Source organism: Canis lupus, chromosome 14 (genome assembly GCF_048164855.1).
Source record: "Canis lupus baileyi chromosome 14, mCanLup2.hap1, whole genome shotgun sequence".
In the NCBI taxonomy this organism is placed as follows: Eukaryota; Metazoa; Chordata; class Mammalia; order Carnivora; family Canidae; genus Canis; species Canis lupus.
In genome coordinates, this window is record NC_132851.1 from 49872275 (window position 1) to 49899942 (window position 27668).

Here is a 27668-nt window from a genome sequence, read left to right on the forward strand (position 1 = left end):
CATTCTTTTTATATGCACACAGAACATTTTCCAGAACAGATCACATATTAAGTCAAAAACAATACTCAACAAATTAAAAAAGACTGAAGTCATGCCATGCATTCTTTTTTTTTTTTTTTGACCACAACTCTATGAAACTAGAAGTCAACCACAAGAAAAAATTCTGGAAAGACCACAAACACATAGAGGTTAAATATCATGCTACTAAACAATGAATGGGTCAATTAGGAAATAAGAGAAATTTAAAAAGACATGAAAACAATGAAAATGAAATCCTTCAGGACATGGCAAAAGCAGTTCTAAGAGGGAAGTTTTATAGCAATATAGGCCTACCTCAAGAAGAAAAATCTCATAAACAAAGTAAACTTACACCTAAAGGAGCTAGAAAAAGAATAAACAAAACTGAAAACCAGGAGAAAGAAGGAAATAATAAAGATAAGAAGAGAAATAAATGATACAGAAACTAAAAAAAACAAAAGTGCAGATCAATGAAATCAGTGCTGGTTCTTTGAAAACAGTAAAACTGATAAACCTCCAGCCAACTTATTAAGAAAAAAGAGAAGCACCCAAATAAATAAAATCACAAATTAGAGAAGAGAAATAACAAATACTACAGAAATACAATTGCGACAGATCATAAAAAAACTATATGCCAACAAATTGGACAACACAGAAGAAATGGATAAATTCCTGAAACACATAACCTACCAAAACTGAAACAGGAAAATAGAAAATTTGAACAGACCAAAAACCAGCAAAGAAATAAAATCAGTAATCAAAAAACTCCCAACAAACAGAAGCACAGACCTAGATGGCTTCATAGGCAAATTCTACCAAATATTTAAAGAAGGGTTAATACCTATTCTTGTCAAACTATCCCAAAAAATAGAAGAGGAAGGAAACCTTCCAAATTCATTCTGTGAAGCCAGCATTTACCCTGATATGAAAACCAACTAAAAAACTACAAAAAAAAAAAAAAAAAGAACTACAGAAGACTATCTCTGATGAACATAGATGCAAAAATCTTCAACAAAATATTAGCAAACCAAATCCAACAATACATTTTAAAAAGCATTCATCACAATCAAGTGGGATTTATTTCTAGGGTGCAAGGGTGGTTCAGTATTCACAAATCAGTGTGACACGAGTCAATAAGACAAAGGATAAAACCCATATGATCATCTCAATAGATGCAGAAAAAGCATTTGACAAAGTACAACATCCATTTATGAAATCTCAATAAAGTGGGTTTAGAAGTAATATATCTTAACCTAATAAAGACCTTATATGAAAAACACACAGCTAACATCATACTTAATGGTGAAAAACTAAGAGCTTTTCCCCTAAGATCAGGAACAAGACTCTCCACTCTCACCACTTTTATTCAGCATAGTACTGGAAGTCCTAGCCATAGCAATGAGCCAAGAAAAAGAAATAAAAGGCATTCAATTTGGCAAAGAAGAGGTTAAACTTTGACTATTTTCAGTTGACATGATACTTTATATAGAAAACCCAAAAGACTTATCCTTAATGAGGAAAAACAGTTTTTCCCCTAAGGTCAGGAACAACACAAGGCTACTTACTTTCACCACTTTTATTCAACATAGTACTGGAAGTCCTAGCCACAGCAATCAGACAACAAAAAGAAATATAATGCATTCAAATCTGTAAGGAAGAAGTAAAGCTTTCAATATTTGCATAGGACATGATACTGTAGACAGAAAACCCAAAGGCTCCACCAACATTTTGCTAGACCTGATACACAAGTTCAGTAAAGTCACAAGATACAGAATCAATCTACAGAAATCTGTTGCATTTCTAGATATCAATAATGAATCAGCAGAATGAGAAATTAAGAAAACAATCTCGTTTAAAATTGCACCAAAAATAGTAAGATACCTAGGAATAAAGCTAACCAAGAGATGAAAGACCTATGCTCTGAAAACTATGAAGACATTTATAAAAGAAATGGAAAATGACACAAAGAAATGGAAAGACATGCCATAATCATGGATTAGAAGAGTAAATATTGTTTAAAATGTCCATACTACCCAAAGCAGTCTACACATTTAATGCAATCCCTATCAAAATACCAATAGCATTTTTTTTACAGAACTAGAACAATCAATCCTAAAGTTTGTATGGAACAAAAGACCTTGTATAACCAAAGTAATCCTGAAAAAGAAAAGCAAAGCTGGAGGCATCACAATTCTGGACTTCAAGTTACATTACAAACCTGTAGTAATCAAAACAGTATGGTAATGGCACAAAAACAGACATACAGATTAACAGAACAGAAAACCCTAAAATAAACCAAAATTATACTGTCAATTTTCGTCAAAGCCAGAAAGAATATCCAATGGGAAACAGTCTCTTCAACAGATGCTGTTGGAAAAACTGGACCAGTATGTTATACCATATACAAAAATAAATTAGAAATAGATTAAAGATTAAATATGAGACCTTCTAAAAATCTTAGAAGAGAGCATAGGTATTTAACTTCTCTGACATCAGCCATAGCAATTTTTTCTAGATACGTCCCCTGAGGCAAGAGAAACAAAAGCAAAAATAATCAACAAAACTATTAAAAGGAAACCGATGGAATGAGAGAAGATATTTACAATGATGTATCTGATAAAGGGTTAGCACCCAAAATACATAAAAAACTTATAAAACCAAATAATCCAATTAAACAATGGGCAGAAGACAAGAACAGACATTTCTCCAAAGACATACAGATGACCAATAGTCACATGAAAAGATGCTCATCATCACTTACCATCAGGAAAATGCAAATCAATACTAGAATGAGCTATCACCTCACACCTGTCAGAACGGCTAAAACCAACAACACAAGAAACAACTGGTGATGGTGAGGATGTGGAGAAAAAAAGAAACTTCCTGCACTGTTGGTGGGAATGCACTGTGGAAAACAGTATGAGAGTTCCTCAGAAAGTTAAAAATAGAACTACCCCATGATCCAGCAATCACACTACTGGGTATCTATCCACAAAATTCAAAAACACTAATTCAAAGGGCTATGTGTGTCCTGATGTTTATAGCAGCATTATTTACAACAGCCAAGATAGGGAAGTAGGCCAACTGTCCATCGACTGATCAATGGGTATGGTGTGGTATGTGTGTGTGTGTATACATGAGGAAATATATATATATGCATATACACAGGCATATACATAGGCATATACATAGGCATACACATATATATCATGAAATATTCAGCCATAAAAAATGAATTTTTGCCTTTTGCAACAACATGGATAAAGCTAGAGAGTATAATGCTAAGTGAAATAAGTCAGTCAGAGAAAGATAAATACCAAATGACTTCACTGATATGTGGAATTTAAGAAACAAAACAAATGAGCAAAGGGAAAAAAGAGAGACAAACCAAGAAACAGAGTCTTAACTGTCGAAAACTGATGGTTACCAGAGGAGAAGTGGGTAAGGGGATGGGTTAAACAGGTGACAAAGATTAAGGAGTGCACTTTTAATGAGCACCAGGTAATGTACAGAATTGCTGAATCACTATATTGTACACCTGTGACTATATTGTACACCTGTGACTAATATAACACTATATGTTAACTGGAATTAAAATGAAAACTTAAAAAAAAAAAAACCTCCTTGCCTTCCTATTTGACATCTACTTGGCCCGCAATAAAAGAACTGTGTAAATCCTTATTATTTATTCAATGTTTGATCTGGGGAAGACTGGAATGGAAGTTCTAGGGAAGAGGACAGTACTTCCTTGTGCATCTGTATCTAAGATGAGGCTGACAGGGCACTAGCCCTTCCCTTGTAAATTACTGGAGAGAATGGCCAGCTGCTAAGGGGAATGAGCTTCATACACGGAGATTACTTCATATAGATAGGACTTTGTAGAAAGATCTGATCAAACTAAATTGTCCTGAATTCCTTGACTACCCTCAAACCAACTTCCTCCCTCCCAAGAATAAAAAGGAATATTCCACAGGCAACAAAGATAAAAGGGAGAGGGACAGGTAGCAATGGAGAATAGATGAGAAACAGCCAACACATAAGTTATGTTTCCCAGTTCTTTCATTAATTAGCTACCTGACCTTGGACAAATTACAACTTCTCTGGGCCTCATAAATAAAATGAGCTGAATGATTTAATCCCTTCTACTAGCAATTCTAATATTCCAAGATAATGCCTATATTTAAAATTCTGCTGAAAATGATATCCAGACTGCTGATCTATAATCTGATCAACACAAATAGCCAACTGTAACACAAGTAGGTTAGTTGGACCATGGTTGTAATATATGTACACATTTATACATCTTCTCCTAGTATCTCGTACATATCTTGGCATAGTAATTGTTGGGATATATATATGCTACATATACAGCAGTTAATGAATAGTAGATATATAGTATACAGTTAATATGCAGAATATATAGTTAATACTAAAAAGCAAAAATGTCTAACACATTAATAAACAAATGTAACACTTTTTAGGAATGTAATCTAAAAAGCTGTGAGTATAACAAGACAATTTATATTTTCAAAATTTTTAATATGTTGAAGTTTTCTCGGTTGCATATTACAATGTTATAATCTCTAGATTTATTTATTTTTGGTAGTTATCTACATAGGTACTACATGTGTCTTGGCAAATAAAAAAAACCTGACCAGTGTAAAGAAAATTTAGAGACAGTGCCTCACTGTTTAGCCTATTAATGAATTTATCTTAAGGTATTAAGAAATAAATGAAGATATTATATATAAATTTATGAATTTATAAGAAATTTTTCATACCAATAAAGAAGAATGGGTATTTTATGATTAACAGAGAAGATCTTATTAAATCACTGCATTGAGTTTATAAAATAAAAATTAAGAAGCAATTAAATGAGCTATTTCCTTTCTCTGTTTAAACATTAGTTTAGGGCAGCCCCAGTGGCGCAGCGGTTTAGCGCCACCTTCAGCTTGGGGTGTGATCCTGGAGACCGGGAATAGAGTCCCATGTCAGGCTCCCTGCATGGAGCCTGCTTCTCCCTCTGCCTGTGTTTCTGCCTCCCTCTCTCTCTCTGTGTGTCTGTCATGAATAAATAAATAAAATCTTTAAAAAAATAAAAAGTAAACATTATTTTGTGTGCATGTACTCTTCATAAGCATGTTACTTATATCTAACACAGTAATTTTGGGCAATGTTAATGAGTTTAGTGATGAGTAAATGATCAGAAGGCTATTACAGACCACTTTTTTATGAACTTTAGAAGTAATAAAATATTTTTGTTATAGCAGAACACTTACCTTTTAGAGGAAAAAAATCTTAATATTAGAAACTATTATTTGGTTTATAAATTAAGTGTCCACTAATTTAAAGAGCTAATTGCTGGTTTTTAAGCTAAAAGGTCTGTTCTTTGGCTAGCTTTCACTGAAAAGAAGTTTCAGTGTGCACAGAGGCTCAGGCCATGAAGATCAGAGGCTGCAGTGAATCCTAGCTGAGCTACTTACTGCGCTACTGAGCTACTTACTAACTCTTGTTACTTTGGGTAACATTATCCCTTTGTTCATCAATTTCCAAATGAGGAAAGTAAGAAAGAATACTAACAGACTATTTAGATTATTGTGAATATTCACTGAGTTAATATGTGAAAAGTGCTCAGTTATTTTCAGACGTTAAGCACAGCTACAAGTATATATACAGTCCAACAAATTTTCAGATAGTAACATTTCTGCTGAATATATATTAATTAATCTGGTAATTAACTGTTCCATCTAAAGTATAAACAGAAAAATAACATTAATTTGCAAGATACTTGATGTTGCTTCATACTTTAGTGAATATGGTCATTACACATACATACATGACAGATAAATGCTTAAGATCTAAAATAATATATCTAAACAAGGGATCCCGGGTGGCTCAGCAGTTGAGTGACTCCTTTCAGCCCAAGGCATGATCCTTGAGGTCCAGGATCGAGTCCCACATTGAACTCCCTATTTGGAGCCTGCTTCTCTCTCTACTTATGTCTCTGCCCCTCATTGTGTCTCTTATAAATAAATAAAATCTTGGTAGCCCTGGTGGCGCAGCGGTTTAGCGCCGCCTGCAGCCCGGGGTGTGATCCTGGAGAACCGGGATCGAGTCCCACATTGGGCTTCCTGCATGGAGCCTGCTTCTCCCTCTGCCTGTGTGGGTCTCAGCCTCTCTCTCGCTCTCTCTGAATGAATAAATTAATAAATCTTTAAAAAAATAGATAGATAGATAGATAGATAAATAAATAAATAAATAAATAAATAAATAAATAAAATCCTAAAATTATATATATATAATATATATATAAAAACAAACAGGGTAAGAGATGTAAATTATTTGACAAGCTCTACATCCCTACCTTGATTGCTTTCCTCAACTCTATGTCTAGTTTGCTTATTTTTCTTGTCCTTAACGGTTATTGCCAAAGTATACCACCTTTCCTATCTTAAGTTTCCATGGAAATTTGATACTGAACTCTGTGTATTTTGTGTGCAAAGATGACATCTATATAGAAATCGTTTCCTATATAGAAAATGATTAAAAAGTAGAAAAGTAAAATTGATGGATAGGATTCAAAACTTTTTGTGGATTTTATAATTGACTTATGAGGTATTAAGGGTTTTCAATTATAAGCAAATATGTTCTGAATGGTTTTCAAAAATAATTTTTTACAGAACATTTACTTATTTCCTTTTAAACATTTCTACTTGAATTAAAAAGGGTTGCCTTTCAATGTATATTGCAATGTTTCAATATTTTCAAAATACTCCATTTGTTATTTTATATTATATTTAGGTGAACTTCAATTTGTTAAAAAAGATCCTTAGTCCAGTAGTATACATTTCATAATAATATTTAAAGATTTTATTTTTAAGTAATCTTTACACCTAACATGGGGCTTGAACTCATGACTCTGAGATCAAGAGTCACATGCTTTACTGAGCCAGCCAGGCACCCCTCCTAAGTAATATTTAACATGCGATGAATAAAATACATTATTTGTCATTTGAATGTTGTTAGTGTGGCCTCAGGTAAAGAACTTGATAGCTATAGGTTTCTGACTTTTATTAAGCCTCTCAAAAATCATGTACTATAAAAAAAATATGAAAATTTAATACTACCTTAACACATAGTACTATTTACTTATACTTACATTGATTAATTTTAATTGAAGACATAGTTTACTGATTTACGATGAATTAAGGCTTTTCAATATTAGTATACTAAAATTCATCACCTCAATGATTTATTTTTTGAGGAAAATAAAACTTTTCAAAAATTAAATCTAGACATACCTCTAACATTAATTGTGTAAATTCTTCATTACTAAGGAATGTAGGTTTCCAGTCCTGTCGGATTTCACTGGCATCTGACTGTGCAGTGATTTCTGTAAAGATTATTTGACACATTAGTGGCATACTCCAAACACAGGGTAGGGGTATAGGGTAGTACAAAAGTCCAGCAAGTTGCCTTCTCTTCTCCCTCTCTAATATAAGAACCACAGGCAATAACATTTACTGGTTTAGGTAGGTATCAGGAGGCCCAGGCATGAGTATGATGAAATACATGGGCTAATGCGGCAAGTTATCTACTTGGATTTGGTCTCTTGGAAATACCAGTCTTTGGTTTTTCTCTGGGGAGCTTTCACAGCCTGTAATCCTGAAGGCCTGAGACTGCTTCCTGCTTGATATAATGACCACATAGGAATCAGAACAAGCATATCAGAATCAAGCATTAGAAGGAAATTCTTTCTCCTCATCCTTCTCTTGACATTCAAATGGTGGAACTTAACTAGAGCAGTCGTAAGGACCTGAGCCTAGAGGAAAGGTGCCAAGGAAGTCAGTCAGTCTGCTTTTAACTAAGACGACTTTATGTTTACCTATTGCCAGGCAGAAAGGTTCCTTCCAATTTGAGATGTTCTATTCTGAATTCATCAAGAAGACTAAATTAAGATTTGGGGCGAAAACTTTAAAGTAATAATCCCAGACTGATTTTTGGTTAGTGCCTTCTTGAATGTTTTCTTAGTGGTAGGAAACTGGTCAAAAATCTGTAGATCCCTGGTTTGGGGGGCACACATTTTAACAAAATTAGTGGTTTACCTTGCAACATTTTTCTAATGGATTTAGTTATGAGAAAGCTATTTATAAATAATGAAACCTGAAATATTTAGGGAATAAGTATTTTTGTTTTTAAATGCAGACAAATTAAACAACCAGGCAAAATAAAAACCTATGTCATAGATTTCACACTACAAAATATATTCTACTTTGCAGTGAAAAGTAGGAACTAAGGTGTTCTGATTTTGTATTACCAGACATACTGGAAATGCCTGCACTACCATATGAAGAGTAACTAAGAAGTCTGGCTACTAATTCTGTGGAATATAGTCATGCTTTTCAAATTCACATCAATTGTATACTTCCAGAAAAAGGATTTGAATCCACAAGCAAATCCATCAAGTTCAGTTAAACACAAGCTTAGAGTACTAATAATAAGTATAATAGAATTCCTGGGCAGCCTGGGAGGCTCAGCGGTTTAGTGTCTGCCTTCAGCCCAGGTTGTGACCCTAGAGACCCAGGATCGAGTACCATGTCGGGCTCCCTGCATGGAGCCTGCTTCTCCCTCTGCCTGTGTCTCTGCCTCTCTCTCTCTCTGTCTCTCTCTGTATGTCTCCATGAATAAATAAAATCTTTAAAAAAAAAAAAAAAAAGAATTCCCTTTCAATTTAAGGTAAATTTTATTTTTGTGAGAATTATATACCCAATTTCGAAAAAAGATCTACATAATGTGAGAATTAATCTTCTATTATCAGGGGCAAATGCATTTCTATGATTTTATTTCATTCAGCAATCATTTATTGAACTGCAATGTCCGAGGGGATTGAGTATGCCAACAAGGGGCACAAAGGTGAGAATACTATCTGCAGAGGTAAAATGTAACGATAATGGTGACAATAAAAATGAATACAAGCAATTTTGACACATTTACACAAGAATCAACAGAATTTGGCAACTGTGATAAGGTACTAAGGAAGATGAAAAAAATCCAAATCTTTTCAGGCTTGAGTCCTAAAATCTGAAAGGGTAGTATTTTAAAAATGTAAAAAGGAAAGTTGAGAGAAAGAGGTGATTTGACAAAATGAAAACGAATGTACAGTGTCTGAGCACATGCAAAAGAAAGAACTAGAAGTTATCTGGAAACAAAAGACTGAAAAATTTACACCTAAAAATACAGATACGGTAGCTTAATAAAGAGGCCAATAGTTGAAGCTATGGAATGAAATAACCACAGGAAACACTATAGAGAAAGCAAGAACACAAAAGACAAGACATTTAAAGGGCAAAAAAAGTTCCAGTTAGGAAGGGGAGGTGAATGAAGAAGTGCAGTACAGTGTAACACAGGCCAAGGGAGGGGGGCGGGAAACAGGAGGATGGATTAAAATTTCCAGTGCGCCTGGATGGCTCAGTGGGTTAAGCTTCTAACTCTTGATTCCCGCTAAGGTCATGATCTCAGGGTCCTAGGATCATGCCCCACGTCAGGCTCTGCACTGAGCATGAAGCCTGCTTGGGATTCTCTCTCTCCCTCTGCTCCTCCCCCTGCTCACACACTCCTACTCTCTCTATATAATAAATACATAAATCTTTAAAAAAAAATTCCAGTGCATTAAGGTGTATTCAAAAGCTACTGCTATTGTCTGGTTGGTGGCAGAAGGCATGGGGCTGCTTGCATCTGTGAAATTAAGAAAAATAATTTCAAAGAGTGGTGGAGCATAAATCAGCCTGGTAATGCATGACTGAGTGAGCCCAGGAGGAGTGAATAAAAGGTACTAGTTACAAATTCTCCTTTTGAGAAGTTTTACTATTTCATTTACATTTGGAAAAGGAAAGGTCCTTCTGTAAGTTTTTCATCTATTATCTCTGTTACCAAAACATTCAATGTTAACTTTTTCACTTCATGACTCAATTAGTCTAAATGATTTTCTTTGATTAATAATCATACCTTATTTCACACACAGTGTTTATTTCCTAAACATACGCTGAAATCATCTTTTAAAATGGTATATAAGGGCCTCATGATGTGGTTCTTGACTTTCTTTGAAATATGCCCATAATTTTCCAATTCAACTATACTCCAATTCCACTGAACTCTGCTTCTCTGCTTTTGCATATGCTATTTCCTATTTCCTCCAGATGAAATGCTATTCTCTCTACTTAATCTAAAATGAAGACTCAGTGGAAAGCTCAACTATTTTTAAGCCTTTTCTGACACATTCCCCCCCCCCCCCGTGTTCTCAGAGAAGGTTTATGGTTTACAAACACTACTCACATTCTAAGTATCTCCATTGTAAATTAGCTGTTTATACGTTTGTCTTCCTTGGCTTGGGTTAACTGAGGGCCAGGACTGTTACTCTGCACCCCAAAAATCTAGGATATAGTAGGCACTAAATAAATGTTTGTTGAATGAAATAAAGAACATACCAGGAAATCTTTAAAAAAGCAATTGATTTCTTTCTCTCAAAAAAAGGTGAGGACACACATCCAATTTTAAGAATCACTGTCAAGATTCTATCATATTATGCTTTAAGGAAGAATCTGTTATTTTAAAAAATCCATCTTATAAAGTTAAAATTTTACCTTTATGTTTTCGTAAAAAATCAATGCTCTTCTGCAGAACAGTAGATTTGTCCATCTTCCTAGCATTACCAGGAAGCATGGATCCCAGTTCTTTAATGAGAACATTAAATTGATCTCTACGTTTCTTTTCAGATTTGTTTCTAGATACTCTGATGGAAAAAAAAAAATTAAGCAGCTTTCAAACAATCCATTTGATTACACACACAGTTTAATACAATGCTTATTCTGGACACAACTACGCACCACGTACTTCTATCAATATAGGTGGTAATAAGTATTTATCCACAAGTTACCAACAATGTACAGTTAATTGGGGCAATAATTTTCTTATCACTGAAGAACTTACATATTAAGCATTTGGCAAACATGTTCTTAGGAAAACGCCAGTAAGAACAAACTTCATTCAAATTTCAGGTTTTATTTAATCTAGTGTTTACCAAGAATTTATATTTTCCTTATTAGTTTATTATGAATATTCCAAAATATATTTGTGGAAGTGCATACAATGTATGAATACAAATTATTCAAAATTACTAGGTAGGAGAAAAGCAGCCATCTCTTATAAGGTTTATATTACAAACAAATCTAAAAATGAAAATCTCTCTACCCTCAGGCTTATCCATACAGTCTTCCTCTTGATTCCTGTATGCCAGGCTGCTCCAGCACAGAGCAATAACCATTTGTTTGCATTTCTTTCTCTCCATTAGATTGTGTACACCCTAATAACAGAGCCCCAATTTTTTCATCTAAGCACTTAAGCGTAACAACTAACAAACAGTAAGCACTCAAAATATGCATGCCAAATGAATAATTAGTACTGTTGTATGTGAAGCAGTTAACCAGTAAACAAATACCAAGCGGCACCAAGACCTTCAGAGAAGTAAATACAATTATTTATATAGCAATTAATCATTCTATAATACCTCTAATTGTCTACTTTGTGAACTTTGATTTTCTAATTTAGTTTTTGCCTAAGCAAAGTATAATCATATCCCAGAAGGTCAGAAGATAATCTTATTTTATTTTTTTTCAGTAACAAAAGCATTTATTCTGTTAGTACTGGGAAAAAATAAAATGGTTCAAACCTCTTAATAAACTTAATAGATATCAAATGACTCCATCAAACTGAGTGCTTGCTATAATAAGAGAGACTGAGCTAATAAAGGTTAAGGATACTGGGGAAATACAAGCTCTTTCAAGAAGTTTAGCCAATTCCTATGGAAATTCGAGGAAGCAGGGATGGCATCCTCACATACTGAAGTAAGTCATGAAGGCTAAGTGAGAAAAGGATGGCAGTGGGGTATATGCAAGGCATTGCAGGTACAGGAAATGTCTACATGAACAAAAACCTGTCAAAAGTAGTTCAATCTGGCTAACATGGCCAATGAACAGGTTGTCTGTGCTTCGGTAGGCTAGAGCTAGGGGGTAGGGGGGAGAAATAAATGCCTGGAAAAAACATGAAGTTTTTAGGTTACATAAAAGGATTTTAATTTAATCCTGAAAGTCATGGGAAGGCACTGAAATGTTTTCCAGCAAAGAAATATGAACAGACCTGCTTGTTAATAAGACCATTCTGCCATCAGAATGATAAGAGTGATAAAAAGGATCAACGCTTGGTGAAACAAATTAATTTGGCAAATACTCTTGAAAACTTACTGTATGGCAAATACACCTGGACACTAGATGACCATTTAGGAGGCAAGCGCTGTTAATAGAGGTAGTGTGGATTTGAGGCTTAAGAGGCAGAACTTATCCATTCTAGGTAAATCAGACCTGGTTTGCAGTGGGAAGCAGAACAGAAACCTAAGAGGATTCCCATGTTACTAATAACTCTGTTTATTAATGTGAAATATAATATGTGATGCTGGTCTTGGTGGACAGATGGTTTGGAGAGAATTCAAATACAATGAAATTGCCTGTTTCACGTTTTAAAAGATATATACAAGAGGCTTAGATATACAAATCTAGCTATACTCCTTTAGAAAAAATAAATAAGCATCTGAGAATTAGCATATGTATCTGAACACATGAATCGGGATAAAAATAAAAGCCAATATTCATTGCATATTTATGTGTCAGGCATTACTATAAATACTTGTGAAATCTCATTTATTCCTGTGAGGTAGACTTTATTACCACTTTTCAAGTTACAGATGACAACTTAGGCACAGAGGAGGACAAGCCCAGTGCCATACAGCTACCATGAAAATCAGCCATTTTTATTCCAGGAGAAGAACACGTACAGAGATCAAATATTGCCAACTCTATGACTGGATCATAACCACTAAAGTAAACTTCACTCCATATTCCATTTAGGCTGGAAGTTCCTAGCCCTTGTGATAATTTCCCTGATGACAGGTCACAGATGTTTCATTTTGCGGGTGGGTATAAAACTCCCTTTGTTCTTGGTTACAAACTAAGATACTTGAACTCATAATTGTTTCAGTCACTGTTCAGTGTGGTCCTGCTTATTTCTGACAGTATTGTGAGGTTCTCTGTCTTTTTCCAATGTCTTCCAAAGCCATAGTATTTTTGGTTCCCTAAAAACATTCTCAAAGTCTTCAAAAATAGAATACCCTTAGCTTACCTTATCCATCTATAAACTTGGCCTTTAAGACTGTCCGAGTCAATTCCTTACAGATCTACCTCTTCATTTAGGCATGACTGAAGAACTTTCCTTCACCAGACTGAGGTTAAGGGATAGGGATTGTCCTATATACTTTTAGCTTCAAATCCAAGCCTTTTTATTTCCTTGAATACACCATATAGTTTCCTCAAAATCTTCTTCTGAGATATATTTTATCATTCATTAAAGTATTCAGCAACTTACCTGGTTACTGTGAATATTTTTCAAATCCCAGTAACTCCCCTCTTTTTTTTTTTTTTTTTGCTAAATGCAGACATGTAAGAACTATTACTTATTACATGTTTATCTTTTGTATCTGTCTATAATACAACATTTACCCTTGTCTAACAACCATATAGTTCAACACAGAAAAAAAAAATAAAGTGTTTACTACTCACTCTGAGGGACTACAAACTTTGCTGAAATGCTACCTGGGCCTTTCTCTTCCTGATTATAATTAACTGCCAAGGCTCCTACTTTAGGTGGAAGCCCCCATCAATACCACGATGGCTTTAGGTCCCATTCCCTCACCTACTTGAGGCTACCTCTCCAACAATTCTTCCCTCCCTTTCCCCACTGTCTACTTTCCCTTCTACTGGGAAAATGGAGACATGTGGAGACCATAGAAGCCTACCCTGAAAGAACTCTCAATCGCCAAAGCTGAAACAATTTGAGCAACAAAATAGAACAGCACTGGAGTATAACCTAAAGTATAAAAACACGAGTCCATACAGATATATATAAAAAAAAGGGAAACATTTTTTTTTACACAAGTATTCCAAATGTGTGTAGATATCCCCTCCTATGGGAGGTGGAGCTTAATTCCCTCCATCCCTACTCTGAAGGTAGGCTACACTTACTGACTTGTTACCAAAGAACAGAGCAAGTTAAGGGAAAGCAGTAACTATAATGGTGAATCTGGTAAACCCTACCTTAGCAAAGGGATGAAGGTTAACATTCCTAGTGATGTCTTATAGATATTATATACTCATAATATGATGTGATGAGATGTGCACTTTTACAGGATAACTTTATTTAAACTACAAACTGCATACTGACATTCTAAGCATTTCAAACTTGCCAATATATATAAGTTGTTAAGGCAGAGAGCTTTTGGAAATCACTGTTTTACTATTTACTCTTACATTTGCTTATTATTCATTTATTATTTAACATCTTAAATTGAACTACCTTTTTGCTTTGTCCTTGTCATCTTCTTCCACCAACCCATCAAAAATACTACCATCTTCTCTAAAAGAAAAAAGAAAGTAGATAGAGAAAATAAGAGCAGACTCATTAAGCAAGAGCAATACCAACATGACATGTGAATCAAATCAGTTATATCCTAGGATTTTTGTAGAGTAAAAAATTGTACAAATTCAAACTCAGTTAACTGCTAAGTTGTTTTCTAATAAATATTAAAAAATTAAAGTTTACCCATGTTTAATTGTATTTTTAAAAAGCTTATCATAAATGTGAATTGTAAAACTTCTTATGTACTATATATACATGCTAAAAAAAAAAACAAAAACAGAATTTAATCTAATCAGAGGTTAATATCGTTTCAAACTGTTAGTATTCAGTGAAAATCCAGAAAGTCAGCGTATTTACCATTATATAAAATGATTCATTTGAAATTATTTTTAATTATAAGAGCATAGCTTAAAAATTTATTGAGACATTCATGTTATAAAATCACAAATCACTCACTCATAAACATCATAATATCTAGCTTTAACTTATATTAATACATTTCATTCATTACTGATTCATTTGACAAATATTTATTAGTACTCATGTGCCAGGCTCTATTCTGGACATGATTACAGAGCAGTTAATCAAACACAGAGATCCCTGCTCTCTTACAGCTTATTTTCTAGTAGAATGAAACAAATCAAGAAAGGAATATACAATGACAAGTTTTAGAATTTTTTAAAAAGGGGTGATTGTTTAGGTACTGTGATGCTACCTTAATCTGAGTGGTTAGGGAAAGGCGTGCTGAGGGTTGGACTTTAAGCTCAGATCTAAGTGACAAGAAGAGGTTGGTAATGGAAAGATCTAGGGGAACAGCATTCTAAAAACGAAATCAAGAGCACTGGAGGCTAATTCCTTAACCTTAAGTAGCAATATTAAATAATTTCATATGAGCTTTTCATGAATTCACATTCACTATTTTAACCACACCTTTCCATGGCCTATAAAGCACATATATTGCCTGCTGGATCCACTGTTGAGAACATCTACAAATCTTGTATCATAGAGCTCCATGTCTGGACTTTCAGGGTTCCAAGGACGCATTGCAATTTATGAAAACTTCTGTATGTACATGCACTTTACTGAGGAGAGAGTCCATAACTTCCATGATATTCCCAGATATAATGAACTCATATTAAGAATCACTGCTTTGGGCAGCCCGGGTGGATGGAGGGGCAAGATGGCAGAAGAGTAGGGCAGCCCGGGTGACTCAGCGGTTAGCGCCGCCCTCAGCCCAGGGCATGATCCTGGAGTCCCAGGATCGAGTCCCACATCAGGCTCCCTGCATGGAGCCTGCTTCTCCCTCTGCCTGTGTCTCTGCCTCTCTCTCTCTCTCTCTGTCTCTCATGAATAAATAAATAAAATCTTAAAAAAAAAAAAAAAAAGCATCACTGCTTTATGTCTGAACACAGAGGTTATCTCTAGATATCATACTGTCTAGAATGGGAACTGGCAATCACCAAGAAGCATAATACCATAATTATATTTAATTTCTCAGGAGCACTGAAGGAACATCCCCCTTCTGAGGGACAACTACACTTACAGTCCACCTGAAAATATGGCGGGGCTGCAGGTAGGCCTCTCTAAGCAAACTCCTTGCCCCTTAGGTCTTAAGTTCTGGTAGAGTACATATCTTCACTGTTTATCTCACAGGAAAGGGGACAGGCTGGCCCCAGATGTCAAAATTCACACTTCTGTATACAACTCTAGCTACAAAACTCTTAAAGAATCCCCTATAATAAATATACAAGAACTTCAGTGTCAGACAGACCAACACAAGTCATAATTCCAGCTCAGCACTTAACGATGTGACCTTAAACAAATTATTCAACCTCCCTGACCTATCCTACCCTCAGCTGTAAAGTCTAATGGCATTATTATGAGGCTAAGAAGTAACATATACAAAGTACTCAACAAAGAGCTGTCAAAGAGTAAGAGCTTAAAACATGTTACTGTATTTCATCAAATTAAAAACACCACTGATTTTTATACAGATTTATCAGTATTTCATGTGACACCAAGAAGGAAACAAATGCTACCAATTAAACTATGGATAAGACAATTGTAAAATGAATCTCAGTGTCAGAGGTGTTAAAATGTTAAAAAAAAAAAAAAGTTTTAAGATCAAAGAAACAAGGTTTCTCCTCCTGGCAGGAGATAAAATCCTAATTATAGTTACCACTTATCAATCACAAATGCTAATAAGATGCTTAAAGGGATGGAGTTAGCACCAACAGATAAGGAGAAAAAGAACAATACATAAAAAGATTCCATAAGGTGCCAAGGAAACATCTGCAGCTGTCACAGTTTCTTTCAGAGTAGCTCTGACCACTCAAAATTACAATTCAAGATCTGTTTAGGACACAACCATATGCTGCTGACTTTGGCTATAGACAGTTATCAATATGTCATATTATTACACTATGTTCACTCAATACAGAAATTGAATGTAACAGGAATTATGTTTAAACATGAAACATGTTCAAAGGAATTCTGTTTAAACATGAAATGGTATAGACCATCACTCTAATAAAAAAATTTAAAATAGTTTGATAGGATTCAAAACAAAGAGTTTCTAAAAACATACCTGTCAACAATCGAGCTCATTTTACTACAGCTTACGGTAAACAACATAACATATTACGTTTTCGTCTTGTGGTAGACATTTGTACTTCTCCTTGGGTGGAAGGAAAAATAAAAAGTCATTAGTTTGCAAAAAAAAGTTATTTCCACAAATACAGTAATGTTGAGAAACACTGTATGTTATCACAGAGAATATAAATGTTTTGGTCTGTACCCAAGGTTGAAACATTATTTTTAAACAAATACCTTTAGCTAGGGCACAGGTGAGTCGTTTTTCCTTCTAAAAAAGGAATACAGGGGGAAAACATTTATGGATTCATTTTCTATTATAAAGTAATAAAAAAATGCTCCTCTTTTTAGTATATATATATTTTCAAGATTTTTTTTAAAAAATTATTTATTCATGAGAGACACAGAGAGAGAGGCAGAGACATAGGCAAAGGGGAGAAGCAGGTCCCTTGCGGGGAGCCCAATATGGAACTCAATTCCAGGACTCTGGGATCATGCCCTGGGCTGAAGGCAGACACTCAACCACTGAGCCACCCAGGCATCCCAGTATATATATTAGAGTATATAATTATGAATAGGCTATAATTCAAAAAGATATATACACCCCTATATTCATGCATCAATATTTACAACAGCCAAGATATGGAAACAATCTAGGTTGCCCATCAACAGAATGGATAAAGATGTGGTGTGGGTGTTGGAGGAATATACAGTGGAATATTACTCAGCCTTAAAAAAAATGAACTCTTGCCAATCTTGACAACATAAACGAAACTAGAAGGTATCATGCTGGGTGAAATAAGTCAGACAGAGAAAGACAAATTTCCTATGATTTCACTTATATGTAAAATCTAAAACACAAAACAAAACAGAAAGAGATTCATAAATACAAATACAACTGGTAGTTGCCAGAGGGGAGGGGACTGGGAGGATGAGTAAAATAGGTGAAGAGAAGGTGTACAAACTGTCAATTACAAAATAAATCAATCATGGGAATAAAAAGTATAGTATAGGGAATATAGTCAATATTATAACAACACTATATGGTGACATGGTGAGCACTGTATAATGTACAGAATTGTTCAATCACTGTTTATACCTGAAACTAATATAACAATGTATGTCACCTATTCTTTAATTTAAAAAAATCTAGTCAACAACAAACATTTGTTGAAACCCTATCTTCTATTAAATAGTAGGCTAAGCTTTAGGGATACAAGGATAAAAGATACATTCGCTGTAGGCAAAAATCTGCAAGGGAACAGGGAGACAGAGGAAATTTTCTTGACTATAATGAGTTTGTCAGGTAGTCTAGATTGCTGTCACTAAAAATATGGTTCAGAGACCATCAGCACTAGCATTATCTGAGACCTTGTTAAAAGACAGTCCTACTGAATCAGAATCTACATTTTAACAAGGTCCCCATGTAATTTGTACGACCATTTGAAAGAAAGCCACAAGAATGGCAATTTGCAAAGGTACAGGTCTTTATGAGACAAGGGAGCATCCTATTTGAGAAACTTAAGAGGTTTATTAGCATTTTCTTTAGAGAAATATCTAGTCATGTTACAACCTGAAGTTTAATTACTAGACCATAAAGTGAGAATAAGAGTGTATAGAAGGATGAAGGCAAGGTAAGTAGAAAAGAGCCTTACTGGGTGGCTGGCTGGCTCAATCAGTATAGCATGTGACTCCTGATCTCGGGGTTGTAGGTTTGAGCCCCACACTGGGTGCAGAGATATGGAAGTGGGTGCGGGGGGGGGGGCAGGGAAGGATGAAGGGAGGGAAGAAGGAGGGAAGGAAGGCGGAAGGAGGGCAGAAGGAGAGGCCTTATTATAAAAAGTCTCATGCCCACATTGAAAGAATTAACTACTTTAAGATGGAATCATAAGCCTAAAATCTGTCACCCTATATCTGAAATATAAAGCAGATTTTATTCACACAAGATACTTATATCCTATAGTTGTGAGTTAAATATTGAACCACTTTAATGCTAATAAAATCCCTAACAGTTTTGAGGCATAAGAAATTCTACTTTAACTATTATATCTTTTATTTAAAATTTAGAAAACAGTGTAAATTAACGTGTAACTCTGAGAAAAGATGAAAGGTGTCCCAAGAGCATGGGATTCTGAACTATTCTATCACTGTTTTCAAACGTACAGGCATGAAGGAGCAAGTGAATGGTCCTTGCTCAATGATGCTGCAGTGCCCATGTGGTTATGGCTGCAGAAGTGAAACTGCGAAGGGCTAAGAACTCTTAAAAGAAAATAAGTGAGGAGTCAGAGGTAAAAATAAAAACTAGCACTCAATAAAATACTGGTTTTAAGTGTCTGGGTCAACATTAGCAGATGAAACATGGAATTACACAATCTGAGAGCTAGATTTTATTTTATTTTTTTTAAGATTTTATTTATTTATTTATTTATTTATTTATTCATGATAGAGAGAGAGAAAGAGAGGTAGAAACACAGGCAGAGGGAGAAGCAGGCTCCAGCAGGGAGCCTGATGTGGGACTCAATCCTGGGACTCCAGGATTGCGCCCTGGGCCAAAGGCAGGCGCCAAACCACTGAGCCATTCAGGGATCTCCTGAGAGCTAGATTTTAAAGATGACCTAAGTACAACCCCCACCTCCCCATGGCCTAAGAAACATACCGTGTTATCATCACGGTAATAACAGAGGCTGATTCTATCACTAGTAAAAAAAGAACAATGCAAAAGTAACACCCAAGTTGGATGAATTAAAAAAGGACAGTTTCACTTTAAAGTAAGAAGGCCAGATCTGAGTCTTATGTGGCACCAACTATATGTTTTTTTAATTATCAAAAGACAGAAAATAGGGCAAACTAGAAAAGGAAAAAAAAAAGACCCCAAGAATTAGAGTCATCCTGACTGAACCCAAAATGATTTAGAGCATACAGGCTGATGCTTTATTAGGCTATTTTACTAAAGTTGATTAACAATATTCTTCCAAACATTTATTGTGCTGCAAAGTGAACAACATAAGACTACTATATGTATCTTGGGACGCCTGGGTGGCTCAGCGGTTGAGCGTCTGCCTTCGGCTCAGGGAGTGATCCCGGAGTACTGGGATCGAGTCCTGCATTGGGCTTCTTGCATGGAGCCTGCTTCTCCCTCTGTCTTCTGTCTCTGCCTCTCTCTCAGTGGCTCTCATAAATAAATAAATAAAATCTTTAAAAAAAAAAAAAAAAGACTGTATCTCTAACAGTCCAGTCCAAGATCTTTTCTCTCCTTGTCTAGCCACCAACTGAAAAACAAGCTATATTTAAGGGAAAGGTATGTGAAGAAGTAAAACAGGCCCAACTAAGTACTCTAAAGCCAAGTGTGAGAAGACTTCTCTTAACTTCTTTAAATGGTGTCAAATTAATTGTATCAAACCACAGTGGTAATGCAGGAACAGCCAAAAGCTCTTGTTTTGGAACTACTCTAGGCCTCACATTTTCAGTACCAAAAAAAAAAAAAAAAAAAAAAAAAACTGTCCAGAATCACATTGCCCATGCTATGGATTCTAAGGATTCAGTTTTTTTTTTTTAAATATTTTATCTATTTATTCATGAGACAGAGAGAGAGAGAGAGAGAAAGAGAGAGAGAGAGGCAGAGACACAGGAAGAGCGAGCAGGCTCCATGCAGGGAGCCTGACATGGGACTCGATCCCGGGTCTCCAGGATCAGGCCCTGGGCTGAAGGTGGCGCTAAACCCCTGAGCCACCTGGGCTGCCCTAAGGATTCAGTTTTAAATAACTAAGTGATGTCCCTACACACAGCAAAGTATTTCAAGTATATAATCTAATACAGATCAAATTTTATCATTAAAAGTCTTCATTCTTGGGGCGCCTGGGTTGAGAATCCAACTCTTGATTTCGACTCAAGTCATGATCTGAGTCTTGGGACAGAGCCCTGCATTAGGCTCCATGCTGGGCGCAGTCCACTTGTCCCTCTGCCCCTCCCCCTGCTCATGTGCTCCTTCTCTAAAATAAATAAGTAAAATCTTTAAAAGTCTTCTTTCTTAAATACTGACATTACAATGCCAGTATGGTATGCAATAATGTCTTTGAAAGGATCAGTTACAGTTACCAGAATCCAAATTTCACAAATTAAATTACCAATAATCAAATTTCAGCTAGGAAGGAATCAAATGCTCCTTTACTTAAGCAACTTGAGCTCAACTTCACTGAGTGATGACTTCCCAGCTTTCCAGTGATGATATTATTTTATGATGATAAAGGGCAAGGATGGTATAAGTCTTTTAAAACATCACTTTAAACGGGCACTGGGGGTTATTCTGTATGTTGGTAATTGAACACCAATAAAAAAATTTAAAAAAAAATATCACTTTAAAAACAAGCTTTAAAAAAATATTCATGAAATGAGATATTAAAAACTAAGACATTTTATAAAACATTCAAACTTTGCCAAGTATAGAAGCAGATATGTTTTTAATTCAGCATGCAACATTAAACATAATTAACAGAAAATCTCAGTGCCTAGAAATCTATCTTTGGAAAAGAATCCTTATACATAAAACTACATGTTCTATATTAAAAATAAACTGTGCAGTATCTAATGACATGATACTGTCCTCTGAATCCCATTTGTTGTCACCTCTCAAGGCTTTCTATTCCTACATCACAAATCCCTCTCTTGATAATTGGATTTTTCTGATCGACATCTTAGTATTTTAACCTTAAAGAACAAATCAAAAACAAATCTTGACCCATCAACCCCCTTCAGGTACTGTCTCTCCTTTTCTGCTCCATCTCACAGGAAAACTGCATGGCAGAGGACAATTGTTGTTTCAACATCTTTAATTCCATTCTCTCCCTTACTTTAAAACTTAGTGTTTATTTTCACCAACGTATACATGTTCAGAGTCTAAAGTGTCCACATAGTTTTAGAAGACTTATTAAAAAATCAGAAGTCTTCTGTCCTCTGATCTCCATTTCCCACTTTCCACCACTTTCACCTCTTGAACCATTTCTTCTGGCAGTCTATGCTCTGATATCCTTTGTCACTTCTTGATTCCTTCTGTTTTAAGTGGGGATGCCTACACAGTACCAATTTATTCAAGCTGTGCCAATGTAATTGAACTTGAACTCCTGTTCAAGTCTTATTTTTCAGGCATAATCCCCCTAAGAAAAATAAGAATTCAGTTCTCTTTGACATCTCATGTTTACCTCATATACGTGCACTCTTGCCCAAATTCTCAGTATCATAATTTTGGCGAGGTGGTTATATTCAGAGTTAACATTATTATATGGCTCTCCAAATGCAATTCACAGCTGAGCCATACAGCATACTACAATTGCTTCCCTTTTCTAAAATAAGCTTTCCTAGAATTAATCATTGTTTTTTACTGACTTAGACTGGCAACAAATCGGCCTGTGTTTAGTCTCACTCTTACTCCTGTTTGCAGAAGTAGAGTGCTCTAATTCCTAACATTTTAGAGGCTCTATAGTGTCATAAAGTTTGTTCTTCAGCATTCTCACAGCTGGCTTAGATTCTTAGATCTAGAAGACAGATATCATATTTCCATTCATTTTTCAGCTTCCAAAATTCTGTTGTAATTGTTTCCCATTCTCTTTATTTTTGTGCTATCTTTTGTTTAAAAAAACAAATAAAAAAAACACCCTACTTTAGCTTTAGTGGAGTTTCAAGAAGAAATAGAACTTAATCACATTTTTTTTTGCCATCTTTAACCGGAAATTCCCCATTTTCTCTTCATCAATTTTAATCAAGCGTTCACCCTCACCCACTCCCACTGAGACTGTTCTCTCTTATTAGTTATAAATGACATTCATGTTGCCAAGTCTAATGACTGCTTTACTCTACTATTTTACCTCTGAATAGCATGTGATGTAACATAACTGATCACTTCTGCATTTATTAAATATTTTTCTTGTTTTGCCTTCTATGACAGAACACTTTCGTAATTTTTCACCCATCTCACTGGCTGTTTCTTCTCCTCTAATACTGGCATGTCCCAAGGCTAACTCCTTCTCAATCTATGTATACTTCCTAGATAATTTCATCCAGACATATTCCTCTAAGTATCTCTCTATGCCAATAACTCCCAAATCCACACCCCTAGACCAGAATCTAAACTTCAGAGTTATCTATCCAACTACCTTTTTGATATTTCTACAGATTTTACAAGTGTCTAAAATATTATGCAACTAAACAGAACACTTGACCTTCTCTAGAAATTTGCTCCTCTCCCAATTTTCTTCTCCAACCTGAATTCCATATACTCTTTCCCTCATTTATACTCTAGTCACATTTTCTCTTTCTGTTCTTCAAGCATTCCATGGTCATTTTTGTTTACTGCCTATAAATCTCCTCTCTCAGATCTTCACAGGGCTGACACATTCTTGCCATTCAGATCTTACCTGAAATATTCTTCTTCAATTAGGGCATTTAAATATTTCACTATTTCTTTCAATAGTGAAAGTAGTCACTAGTCTCTATTATCCATTTTAATTTGGGGCATTGCACTAACAACAAATGTTTCATTGGTTTACTATTTGTCCTCCCTCCCTTTAGAATGCAACCCTAATGAGAGCAGGGACAGTTTCTGTCTTATTCATCATTGTATTCTCAGTTTCTAAAATAGTAACTGAATATAGCTGATACAATAAGCATTTGGAATAAAATACAACAGGAAAAATTTTTAAATAAAACATTCCCCAAATTAGTGTGTCAAAATAACTTATGGATTCATTTATGTACTTTGCTGGAAAATGTCATTCCAAAGTACATTCTAAGATATAACTTTTTCATTACCTTTTGTATTTTTTTGGCTCTTTTGAACTGATTCTTCAGAAAACTATAGGTTCAATGTATTCTTCTATATGGCTGACCATCAGTCTCAGAATTCTGTTTAAACAACAAAAAAATTTATTAGATTTACTCAATTTACATAGAAATTTATCATGAAAAATTTTAAGGTAATTTTTAAACATAAAATTTGAACTTAGTCACAAAAGTGTACATAACAAATGTTAAACTCTACAAATTGTTTCTAATTGTTTCTAAAACTTAATGAATAAATGAAAACAATAACTTAATCCTAGTATAGAAGTTAAAATGCAAAAGTATGAAAATAACTATACTTACAAAAATACATTAAGAAGACACACAATAAAAAGATATAATTTGTGATGCTGAAAACAAAGTGTGGAAAGGAGAGACAAGTAAAAGAGTTAAAATTCTAAAGTCTAATATAATTGTCAAGATTATAAAATGTTTTATGTAAGACCCATGGCTAAGCACCAAGAAGACACCTATAGAGGATACACAAAAGGAAATGAGAAAGGAATCAAGCATGTAACTAAAAGAAAAAAACAAACAACAAAAACAAAGAAACAAAGGAAGGCAACAGGAGGAACAAAGTAACAAAAAACTACAAGACAGTCAAAAAAGAGTAACAAAATGGACACAGTAAGTCTACCTTATCAATAATTACTTTAAGTGTAAATAGACGAAAGTCAGCAATCAAAAGAGAGTAGCTAAATGGATCAGAAAAAGTAAGATTCAACCATTTGTTGTCTACAACAGACTCTAGATTTAAGGACATACAGCAGATAAAAGTAAAAGTGAAAAAAAGATAGTCCATGCAAATGTAACCAAAAGAGCACAGGAGGGGCCATACTTATATCAAACAAAACAAACTTTAAGTCAAAAACTGACAAGAGGCAAAAAATGACGTTATATAATGATAAAAGAGTCAATTCATCAGGAAGATGAATATACGTAGAATATAAGTATATACCAATAATATATACACCCAACATGAGAACACCCAAGTATTTGAAACAAACATAGATGGAACTGAAAAGAGAGAGTGCAACACAATACAGTAAAAGATTTCAATATCCCAGTGTCAACAAGGATAAAACATCCAGACAGAATATCAATAAGGAAACAGGCAACCTGAATAACATTACAGACCGAATCAACTTGACAGACATATACAGAACATTCTGCCCAACAGCAGCACAATACAAATTCTTCTCAACTGCATATGGAACATTCTCCAGGACAGATCACATACTGGGTCACAAAATAAGTCTTAACAAATTTAAGAACACTGAAATCATACAACTATCTTTTCTGCTGACAATGGAATGAAACTAGCAATTACACAAGGAGAACTGGAAAATTCACAAATGTATGAAAACAATATACTCTTAAGCAGTGGATCAAAGAAAAAAATCAAAAGGGAAATTAAAAAATACCTGGAGACAAAAGCATAACACATCAAAACTTATGGGATGCAGCAAAAGCAGTAGTAACAGGGAAGTTTACAGTGGTAAATACTACATTAAAAAAGAAAAAAAAATTTGGGGAGCACCTGGGTGGCACAATTAAGCGTCCAATGCTTGGTTTTGGTTCAGGTCATTATCTCAGGATCATGAAAATCAAGCCTGGTGACCAGCTCCATGCTCTGCAAAGAGTCTGCTTCAGATTCTCTCTAACCCTCTGCCCTTTCCCCTTGCACTCTCTCTCTAAAATAAATAAATATATCTCATAAATAAATAAAACAGACTCCAGCTTTTTTAAAAAAGGAAAAGAGTATCTCAAAACTGAACTCTAAATTTACACTTCAAGGAATGAGAAAAACAAGTTCAAAGTTAGTAGAAAGAAGTAAATAATAAAGACTAAAGCAGATGTAAACAAAATAGGATAAACAATAGGAAAAAGTGAAAAGAGAACTTTTTAGAAAAGATGAACAAAATTGAGAAACCTTTACCTAGAATAAGAAAAAATAGTAGAGAAAACTCAAAATCAGAAGTGAAAGATGTAGTACTACAATTGACACCACAGACATACAAAGGATCCTGAGACTACAATGAACAATTAGACACCAGCAAACTAGGTAACTTAGAAGAAATAGATAAATTCTTAAAAATATACAACCTACCAAGACTGAGTCATGAATAAAATAATTAGGACAAACCTAACCAAAAAGGCAAAAGACCTGTACAAAGAAAACTACAAAACACTACTGAAAGAAATTAAAACACAAATAAATGGAGGCAAGTCTACAGCGGACATACACAGGACGGTTACAGAAGATTTAATATCATTAAAATGTCCACATTACCCAATGTCACCTACAGATTCAATGCCATCTCTATATCAAAATCCCAATGGCATTCTTTGCAGAAATTGAAAAAAAAAAATCCTAAAATTCATATGGAACAACAATAGATCTCAACTAATCAAAACAATCTTGAGAAAAAAGAACAAAGCTGAATGCCTCACATTTCCTGACCTGTAAACATATTATAAAGCTAATCAAATGGTATGGCAGTGGCATAAAGATGAACACACAGACCAAAGGTAAAGAAGAGAACACCCAGAGATAAACCTAGGCATATATGGTCAAATGATCTTCAACATGTGTGCCAAGACCACAACACTGGAAAGCATAGTGTCCTTAACAAATGGTGCTGGGAAAACAGTATACCCACATGCAAAAGACTGAAACTGAATGGACACTATCTTTTTTTTTTTTTTTTAAGATTTTATTTATTTATTCATGAGACAGAGAGAGAGAGAGGCAGAGACACAGGCTAAAGGAGAAGCAGGCTCCATGCAGGGAGCCTGACATGGGACTTGATCCCGGGTCTCCAGGATCAGGCCCTGGACTGAAGGTGGCACTAAACTGCTGAGCCACCTGGGCTGCCTGAATGGACACTATCTTATACTGTACACAAAAATCAAATCAATATATATTAAAGACTTAAATGTCAGACTTGAAATATAAACTCCTAGAGGAAAACAAAGGGGAAGGTTTCAGGACACTGGATTTGGAAATGAGGTCTTGGGTATGAACACCAAAAGCAAAAGAAACAAAAGCAAAAACTGACAAGTAGGACTCCAAGTTAACTTCTGCACAGCAAAAGAAACAACAGCGTTAAAAGGTAATCTATGGAATGGGAGAAAGTATCTGATTATCTGATAAGGAGTTAATACCCAAAATACAAACAGAACTACATCTCAGCAAAACATCAAAACCCACAAATAACCCAATTTTAAAAATAAGCAAATGACTTAAACATTTCTTCTAAGACATATCAATGGCCAATAGATAGATATGGAAAGATGTTCAAAATCCGTAATCGAAAGAGAAATGCAAATCATAACCACAATGAGATATTATCACATCCCTGTTAGAATGGCCATTATAAAACAACAAAAACACAGAGAACAAATAATTTTGGCAAGGATGTGGAAAAATTGGTACTTTGTTCACTGTGGGTGGGAAGGTAAAATAGTACTGCTGTGGAAAACAGAAAAAAAAATTCCTCAAAAAACTAATAATACAACTATCATATGATCCAGGAATTCTGCTTCTGGGTATTTATGCAAAAGGAACGAGAGGATCTTGAAGAGATCACTGCACTCCTAGGACCTCGAAGTGAACATTGCAGCATATGCACAAAAGCCAACAGGTGGAAACAGCCTAAACGGTCCATGGACAGACGAATGGATAGAGAAAATGTGGTATATAC

General features: G+C 34.9%; 1 protein-coding gene across 17 annotated transcripts in view; it reads right to left on the reverse strand.

The window, feature by feature from the left end:
* The window catches only part of CLOCK (clock circadian regulator), a 141186-nt gene that overhangs the window by 57195 nt on the left and 56323 nt on the right, over positions 1–27668 (reverse strand). For 16 of the 17 annotated variants that reach the window (XM_072775107.1, XM_072775106.1, XM_072775103.1 and 13 more), the window contains 5 exons: positions 23932–24024; positions 17126–17215; positions 14476–14535; positions 10659–10807; positions 7320–7411 (listed from right to left, as the gene is read on the reverse strand). In XM_072775107.1, coding sequence (XP_072631208.1) covers positions 7320–7411; positions 10659–10807; positions 14476–14535; positions 17126–17172 — 348 coding nt within the window. In that variant the 5' untranslated portion in view covers positions 17173–17215; positions 23932–24024. Of the gene's footprint in view, positions 1–7319; positions 7412–10658; positions 10808–14475; positions 14536–17125; positions 17216–23931; positions 24025–27668 lie in introns of those variants that run through there. The other variant, XM_072775108.1, reaches the window with a different exon arrangement.